The following is an 8,016-nucleotide window of genomic DNA, read 5'->3' as shown; positions in this document are numbered from 1 at the left end:
CGCCGCGCAGGCGCAGCAGGCGACGTAGCGGACACTTCCGGGAGGCAGATAATTTCGCTTTACCGCCTCCTGGCGGAAGCCTACGCTCAGAGAGTCCCCGTTCCCCTCGTTGGCCGCCTCCGCCAGAGGTTTCATTCAGACGCGCCTCCTGCCTCCGTGCCTCTAGTCCAAGTAGCCCAGCGGGTAGTGCTCACGCCTTTTTTCCGGAGCTCTGCCCCTCCGAGTTCCCCAGGGCACAGCTCCTTCTCCCCTCCCACCCCTGTCTCCGGGGAGCTAATTACACCCTGTCTCCCCAACCTCCCCGTTTCCCGCCTGACCGTCCGTGCCCCGGAACCCCTCAGAGCCTCCGTCACCGTCTTCGCGGCAACGGCCACCCCCTCCCAGGAAAAGGCCGGGGCCCAGTTTATTCCAAATTTTATCATCTCTTTTTAATTTAAATTCACTTAATAATTATCTGTTTCACGTGGACTCGAGGCGGTCCCGGAACGCGGTTTGGGAGCTCCTTGCAGGGCGGGCAGGTGGGCCAGCCTCTCCTTGGGGCTGGGGGCGGCAACGGGGTATGTACAGTGCCCTCGCCTCGCAGTCCCGCAGTTTTCCCAGGAGCAAGGGCCGGGTGACGGCAGGACGGTGCCGCTCAGGTGGGAGGGGGTGCCAGTGTTTAGGAAAGGGCAGAAACCGGCCCCTGGACAGTAGTTCTTGGACCGCCCCCACCCCAGGGAATGCGGAGGACGGGGAGGATGCTAAGAATGAGAGAGGCAAAGGGGCAGATCTATATACAAGGGACCCGGGAAGGGGGTGGCGGTCCGCAGGAGGGGAGGGAGAGAGGCACGCGCAGAAACAGGCCACCCATCCGCCCCCATGCCCTCGTGAGGGCCCACCACTCCTACACACGCTTGACCAATGCCGGGAGGGCGGAGGGGGAGGGAAAGAGGGGCCGGGGGCGTGTCCCGGGCCAGGTGGGGCGGAATCACCGCTTGAAGCGGTAAGTGATGGGAAGCAGCAGCTTGCTCTTCTTGAGGGCCTGCACCTTTTTGAGGGTCTCATCGTCCAGGGCCAGGAAGCAGCGGCGTGAGTACTCGAGCAGACGCTCCTTGGAGGGGTCGAACTCGCCCACCTCCGCCAGCTTCTCGGGGGCCACGATGAGCAACTCCGCGATGGGCGTGGTCAGCGCCACCGTGTTGCGGTCCACTCGGTGGTGCTCGAAGGCTCGAGACATGCTCTTCAGCTTCTGGAAGGTGCCCAGGATCTTCTTGTAGCGGCAGAGCACACCGTCGGCGTCCTTCACTGCAGGGCCGAGGGGAGAGAGCGAGAGAGAGGCATGGGGGGGGGGGGCAGAGAGAGGAAGTGGGAAGGGGAGGCCAGAAGATCAGGAGAACAAAACAGAGAACGAGGAAAAGCAGTGAGAGTTACAAGAGGCGGAAGAAATGTAGACAGAAGTCGGACCAGAGGAAAATCAGAGAAGGCAAGCCCAGGGAGGGGGATGAGGAGGAAAAATGAAGGAGGGAGTGGGTTCAAGGGTGGAGTTCAGCCCACCTGGGCCATCGCCCCCTCCCCTGTTACTGACAGGAGCCCAAGGCTCAGGAAGGTCAAGCCCCAGGCGGCGGTGAGGGTGGACACAGATTTAAGGATTGTAAACCAGGACCACGCGTGGAGGCCGGGACAGACAACCAGGTCTGGTCTCTTTGCTGATGGGGAGACCAAGGCTTGGGGGGACAAGGGGGAGCTCCTTGGAGGTCACACAGCAAGTCCCCAGCCCAGAGCCCCAGAGCCCCCCACCCCCTGTGCTTCGCTTACCCCGCTGCCTCTCTCGGGCCTTGGGCTTCCCGAAGCGCCTCCGGCCAGTGCCCCCTTTCTGCTTCTGCCTCTTCCTCTCCCCGTTACTGCCTTGTGCAGATGCTCCGCTGAGTGAGGAGGCAGCCGACTCGGGGTCTGAGGCTTCGCCCCCAGCCCCGCCTCTGCCGTCCCCCTCAGCCCTCCGGGGCCCAGGCTTCAGCCGGCAGTGGTCCTCTGGAGAGGTGAGAGGAGACACGCGCATGCGTGAACTTCACGAACAGGAGGGAGGGAGGAGGAGTCGGCCAGGTGGGGACCGACAGCACTGTCACACAGGTCCCCAGGAAGGGGTCCCCAAGGAGGGAACAGGCAGGAAGTGCACTGTAGATGCTGAAGTTCCACAAGCAGCTGGGATTTGGGGACAGAGATCCCAAGTCTCTGTGGGGTGGGGCATGGGCTGAGGATGCTCCTCAACTCGGTGGCAAGAGGTCTGGGGGAGGGGCCCAGTGGACCAAGAGAGTCCCGGGGACCTCGAGACAGTCTTTGACTTTGTGGGGTTCCCACGGTGGAGGAGGGGTGTTCTGGGGACCCAGTGAGGCCTCTATAAGCGGGGAGGCAGGCAAAGCCTGGGTAGGGGTGGGAGTGCAGACCCCGAGGGAAACCTTAGTCTCTGGGTCTAGTGCGCTGGGAAGGGCAGGCGGGCGCCCACCCTCACCCAGACAGAGGAAGCAGCGGGGGTTCTTCCCGGCAGGGCCCTCCGAAGGGTGGGTTTGGAGGTCCAGTGTTGGGGTTCCCACCGAGGAAATCCAGAAGCCCCTGGGCCTGACCATCCTTGGTAGGTTCCCGTCAGTGTGGGTGGATGGTGGGAGGCCCCAGCAACTCAGGCTAGAGGTGGCTCAAGAGCAGAGGGGTCCTCAGTAAAGTAGGTGTTGAAAAAACACAGGCCCTTTGCCCAGATTTTCAGCTGACTTCACAGAGAGGGAAGCGGAAGTTTTTGAGGGAGCCAGCCAGGGGCTGAACGGCAGGAAGGGGAGAGGAGAGTCTGGATCCACCAAAACACAGCTAAAGATTTGGCAGAGACAAGCCCTATAAGGGAAGGGGATGGGGCAGTGTTCAGAATACATGGACCAGCAGGGCACAGTGTCCTGTCCAGCAGCAGAAGGACTCAAGCAGGAAGGAAGCTGGGCTTGAAGCCCCAGACATGGCCACAGGTGCAAGGAGCGGGCAAAATGACAGGTCCCCCTGAGCCGCCAGAGGATGAGTGTGGGTGAGAAGGGTCCTGTGTCCCTGAGGAGGGCCGAGCTGGGTGCCGGGGCCCAGGAGTGAGATGGGGAGGGGACTGGCGGCCTCACCTGCATCCATGCGGGCAGAGGAGATGAACTTGTCCAGCTGACACCGCAAGAAGTCCCTCTCCTCCTCCAGGTCCTCAATGCGCTTCTGCAGCCATGAGTTCCTCTCCAGGGCCATGTGCAGCTGGGCCCTAACACCGTTCATCAGGGCCACAGTCGGGGACGCAGCCCCCGGAGGCTCTAGGGACAGCAGAGGACCCTGGTCGACCCCAGGCCTCAGGGCCCTGCACCCCTGCCTGACTCAAGTCCCCTTTCAACCAACTCACCCTCGAAGTTTCCCTGAGAGGGGCTCAGACTGTAAAAGATCTGTGGGTCTAGGTGGGGCGTCTCGTCGAAGGGAATGGAAATCTCGAAGGCCTCATTGTCCTTCTTCACTGGAAAAAAGAGGCCGGGGTCACCCCAGGGAAGTCCCAAGGAGCCTCGGACCAGCCCCCAACCACGCAGCCCTGGAGAGGAAAGGGCAGGGACAACAGGCAGCAGCTGTGGGACCAAGGGTGGAGCAAGGTCCAGCTCCTCACCTGTCCTCCTCCGGCTAATGTTTCGCTCATTCATGGTGCGGCCTCCTGCGGACCCCAGCAGCTGAGAGCCTCAGGGGCACTGGACAGAAACAGCAGCCACAGATGAAGGAACACAGACGGACTCTTCGGGGACATCCCGGGGGAGCTGGGGCTCACGACTGCGGGAGGGCGTGCTGAGGGCCGGGACTCCTGGGTCTGATGGAGGAGGGGACCCAGACCCCTCAGGACTGAGGGAGGACCCCTGGGGTTACAAACTCCTAGACTCTAGAGAACGAGGGTGCTGGAAGAAGAAGGACCGGTGGGGTCGACAGAGCAGGCACATCCTGGCCGAAATAGGACAGAACCTCATCACAGGTCGCCTCGGGGCCAAAGAAGTGAGAGGTGCGGGGGAGGGAGAGTGTGCCCCCAACTTCCAGGCGCAGGGTGGGGGCCCAAGCCACGAGCCGCGCCTCCCCACCCCCGGTCACCCCACGCACTCGCGTGGGCGATCAAGGCGATCGCCCGTTGGGGAGCTGGGCGCGTGCGCAGTGCGGGGGAAGGTCGTGAGTGGGGATGCGCCCCCGCCCCCGCCCTTTGTCCCGCGGGTGGGAGGGGGAGCGACGGTGGCAAGTGGTCTCAGCGGGGGATGCACCTGGCCGCAGGTGCCGACGCGGCCACCACCGCCCCCACGGCCCGCAGGTGCCCGGGGTCGGACTGGCCGGGGCCCCACGCTCACCCACCCGCGCGCGGAATCCTGCCCGAGGACCGACGGCAGCGGCGGCGGCGGCGGCGCCCATGCCCGGCGCCGGGGAGCGTCTGCAAAGAATAACGGGGAGCGGAGGGAAGCGACCGCACACCCGCGGGCAGGGCGGCAGAGGCGGCGAGTCTCGGAGCCGGGCGATGGGAAAGGCAGGGACGCCAGGACCGCCCGATGCGCCAGTTGGCGTGCCTCCTCCAGGAGTCCCCGGCCCCAGATGAGGCCGGCCGTTTGCGGCGGAGGCCGGGGCCGCACTTGCGCGATGGCCCCTTGCAGCGCACCCCCCGCCCTTGGCGAAGCCTGGGCAGGGAACGTCACGAATTTCCCAAATCCTGGAGAGCTGGCAGCTCCGGGGGTCCCCAGGGGTGGGGGAGTGGGGGGCGACGGCGCGCCGAGTCCGGCCCGGGAGAGGCGGGGAAATATAGGAAACAGCCGGGAAAGTTGAAGCACAGGGAGGATCCCCTTAAGAGATACCCTGGGAACTGGCCGGTGCGCACCCCTGCAACCCGCTCTGCTCCTTCGCTCCTTCATCTCCCACTGGGCTTCAGCACAGCCAGACCCCAGGGTTCCCAGGATCATGGGGTAGGGAGAGTTACTCCTCCCCGAAAATAAAGGCCTAGAAACCACTCCCCACCCCTGCATCATCACCCCCGTGTTGTTAAGAGCTGGCTTTGGAACATTCAGACCTAGATTCCAGTCCTGGCCGCTCCTTCACTGCCTCAGTCTACCTGTAAAGTGGGGAGATTATAATCCCTTTTAGGTTTGTTTTGGGTATATAGGATGATATGACACGCAGAACGCTCAACTCAGCGCCTGACCGCAGTGAGAGCTCAAGACAGGGCACTGTTACTGTTATCTGAAGTTAGATGGTGGGAAGCTCTTTCCCTCTCTGGGAAGTAGAGACAATTTTTTCCTCCACCCAAAAAGAGGTCGGAAGAAGAAATGAGGCCCAGCACAGTGCCTGGCACAAATCCGACACACAAGGAAAATTCGTTGAGAAGGCAGATGTTTATTCAGCTTCTGGCCCAGCTCCACCTGCCTCTCCTCCCATTCTCAGGTAGCTTCCATGCTCTGGAATTTCTGCCAGCCCTTATGAGAGTCGTGCTTTAACCCTGCAGCGGGAGAACCTAAATGTCTGTGCCACCTAGAAAGTGTCACTCTCCCCTCCTACCCACTTCACACTACGGATAAATTGCAGCCTCAGTCAAAACGTCCAGGGGGAGGCACCTGCCCTAGATCGGTGTTTTTCAAACTACAGGTTCATGCGCAGATAATATGGTAGAATGAAATCTGGAATTGGCAGTCTTAAAAAAAAAAAAAGTAGATGGAAAAAAACAGAGATCTGCACATGGCAGAGGTAACTACTGTTAAACCTTTGTTTTGCATATATTGTGTATCTATACGGCGTTGCCATATAAAATGTTTCTTACAATGGATCGTGGTTTAAAAAAAAAAAAGAAATATTTAAAAACATTCGGCCTATATGACACAGGCGGTCAGGAGCCAAGCTAGGGCGAACCCCAGTGCAGGCCAACCTTCCCAGGCAAGCCAAGGCCCAAGTGGGCCAGGCACTTGCTCAGTCTCTGTGCTAGACAGTCGGCAGAGACACGGTCCCCCAAAACCTCACACGCTCAAAGTGGAACCTGTGTTTAGTGAGTGTCCAGTCTCAGACCCTGGCTGGGGAGTGGGAAGCAGGTCTGGGGCCCCTTCCCCCAGCATCGCAGGGGGGCCTCAGCAAGATGCTGCAGATTCCTGATGGCCCCCAACCATGGGTTTCCAGGCCCGAGAATTTCAACACACAGCACTCTGCTCCCTACCCCTCCAGTCAGGGCTCAGCCGTGGACTCGCTGATGTCTCTGAGGTTAGAGGACTCCACTCTGTAAACGTGAGGTCTTTTTCCCATCCTTATCTCCAAAACACTGAGGACCCGAAGATTACTCCTCAAGGCAGGGCTCAGCCTCCCCACGGGGGGGTCCTGTGTTTGTGTCCAGGGCCCCCGCAGCCCAGCCTCTTGCGCTCCCGGCTGTCTGAGGGCGACGGGAGTCCACGCTCCCCACAGAATCCCATGGTACCTGAGGTACCCCGCAGCCTGGCTCAGGGATGCTTCCACCGAGCGTGCTTCTGCAGCGTGTTCTGCTCCATAAATCGGCGTGGACAGTGCGGGCACTGGTAGGGGCGCTCCCCGGAGTGGACCCGGCTGTGCTGGGCCAGCTCGCCCGCCTCTCGGAAGCGGCGAGGGCAGAGCGGGCAGCCGTGGGGCCGCCCGCCACCTGCCCGGTGAATGGAATGGTGCCGCGCCAGGTGGCTGGCCCGCTTGAATGCCTTCCCGCAGGTATCACACTCAAAGGGCTTGACCTCCGAGTGGGTGATGCTGTGTCGCTGAAGGTAAGACATGTACTCGAAGACCCGGGAGCACACTGGGCAGCTGTAGCACTTTTTCTGAGCCGAAGCCCCATCGGGTCCGGACTCTCTCTGAGACTCCTCGTCCACCAGCACGGTGTACGGGACGCCCTGGGTGTCTATGAGCAGGTAGTGGTTGGGCCTCGAAGGGGACGAAGTCTGGGGACATCCTGTGGAAGAGGAAGGTCCGGGTTCTGGGGACCCGCCTGTCCGAGGGGGAGGCGCCTCCATGGCCTCAGCGGAGGGAAGCGCCAGGGGCTGGGGGCAGGGGGACGGCAGCACCAGCATCCGGAGGGGTGACTGAGGCCTGGTGGAGGGGAGAGAGGATGAGAAGGTTACAGTAGAGGAGGGAAGCTCAGCCCCACGGGCTCTGTTCTCCCCTCTCTATGTAACCTACTCAGGAATTCTGCAACCCCCATCCCCCATCTCCTCTCCAGTCCTTCGGCCCTGAACTCTGTGACCCTCTGTAAGGCTCCTACGCACCCCCTCCTTGAAAAACCTCTCCGATTCTGTTCCACCACCGACTGTACGCACAGGCTCTCTTTATCTTTCCGCTTTGTGCCCCCGCTCAGGTCACAGGTTGCCCGCAGGCCCCACCTAATAGACTTCCAGGCCTCTCCCTTGTCCACGCCACTGATCCCAGTCTGGGTGTCAGTCCATCCTACATATTCCACCAAGAAGCATTTCCTACCCCCTCTATATGCACTCAGGCCTTCTCAAATGGGCTGTCACGTTGGGAACCCCATGTCCTAACCCGCCCACCTCCCCTTGCCCCGCTACCTGCAGGTTCTCTCCAGTCCGCGCCCATCCACCCCCCAGTCCTGGCAGTGTCCCAGCGCTCTCTAGGGTTCCACCAGCGGCCCGGGCCTTCAGGCCTCTCTACGCAAGTTCTCGGCAGCGCCCCCTCCGAGCCGTCGGAACAGCCCCTCCTCGCCCAGCGCACAGGTACCCGCTCACCCGGCCCCGCCCCTCCCTACGGCCCGCTCCGGCTCCCTCCCGCCTCCCGGCCCCCGTACCCGGTGCAGCAGCCTCTCGGGTCCGGGCGACTCCGGAACGGCCCCGGGCTACTCCCGTGGTTGCAGATGGCGGCGGGTCGGTGGTCTCAGGGTATCCCCCAAGAGCTGGCGGCGCCGGGTAAGGGGAGAGAAGACCAGGGTAAAGAGAAGAGGTCCAGGGGAGGGCGGTGGGGGCGGGGGCGCCTGGGCCATCAGAAAACGGCTCCGGCCAGAAACACAGGCCGAGA

General features: G+C 62.1%; 2 protein-coding genes across 6 annotated transcripts; both read right to left on the bottom strand.

Annotated features, from left to right (window-relative positions):
• Positions 1–278: 278 nt before the first annotated feature.
• Positions 279–4,507, bottom strand: CCDC106 (coiled-coil domain containing 106). 4 transcript variants are annotated; one of them, XM_079908053.1, is made up of 6 exons: positions 4,357–4,507; positions 3,638–3,716; positions 3,386–3,493; positions 3,123–3,299; positions 1,795–2,007; positions 279–1,284 (listed from the first exon to the last, which is right to left on the bottom strand). In XM_079908053.1, the coding sequence occupies exons 2-6, from the start codon at positions 3,669–3,671 to the stop codon at positions 968–970; spliced, it is 849 nt and encodes a 282-aa protein (XP_079764179.1). In that variant the 5' UTR covers positions 3,672–3,716; positions 4,357–4,507; the 3' UTR covers positions 279–967. The 4 variants fall into 4 exon arrangements, with proteins under 4 accessions (XP_079764179.1, XP_079764178.1, XP_079764180.1 ...); XM_079908052.1 differs by having other exon boundaries at positions 3,386–3,716; XM_079908054.1 differs by lacking the exon at positions 4,357–4,507 and having other exon boundaries at positions 1,699–2,007; positions 3,386–4,286.
• An 837-nt stretch (positions 4,508–5,344) lies between these two features.
• On the bottom strand, positions 5,345–8,015 carry ZNF581 (zinc finger protein 581). 2 transcript variants are annotated; one of them, XM_079906617.1, is made up of 2 exons: positions 7,554–8,015; positions 5,345–7,080 (listed from the first exon to the last, which is right to left on the bottom strand). In XM_079906617.1, the coding sequence occupies exon 2, from the start codon at positions 7,059–7,061 to the stop codon at positions 6,468–6,470; it is 594 nt and encodes a 197-aa protein (XP_079762743.1). In that variant the 5' UTR covers positions 7,062–7,080; positions 7,554–8,015; the 3' UTR covers positions 5,345–6,467. The 2 variants fall into 2 exon arrangements, with proteins under 2 accessions (XP_079762743.1, XP_079762742.1); XM_079906616.1 differs by having other exon boundaries at positions 7,790–8,015.
• Between the last annotated feature and the right edge of the window lies 1 nt (position 8,016).

The sequence above is a fragment of the Stenella coeruleoalba genome (genome assembly GCF_951394435.1).
Source record: "Stenella coeruleoalba genome assembly, chromosome: 20".
NCBI lineage: Eukaryota > Metazoa > Chordata > Mammalia > Artiodactyla > Delphinidae > Stenella > Stenella coeruleoalba.
Note: the sequence above shows the minus strand (reverse complement) of the source record. Positions and strands in the feature narration are given on the sequence as shown.

Excerpts from the sequence above, each read along its gene's own strand:
- ZNF581 (XM_079906617.1), bottom strand. The coding sequence starts at position 7,061 with ATGCTGGTGCTGCCGTCCCCCTGCCCCCAGCCCCTGGCGCTTCCCTCC.
- CCDC106 (XM_079908054.1), bottom strand. The coding sequence starts at position 3,671 with ATGAATGAGCGAAACATTAGCCGGAGGAGGACAGGTGAGGAGCTGGAC. Across the intron at positions 3,300-3,385 it reads CTCTCAGGGAAACTTCGAGG|AGCCTCCGGGGGCTGCGTCC; the intron begins GTGAGTTGGTTG and ends TGCTGTCCCTAG. Across the intron at positions 2,008-3,122 it reads CTCTGCCCGCATGGATGCAG|AGGACCACTGCCGGCTGAAG; the intron begins GTGAGGCCGCCA and ends TCACCTCTCCAG.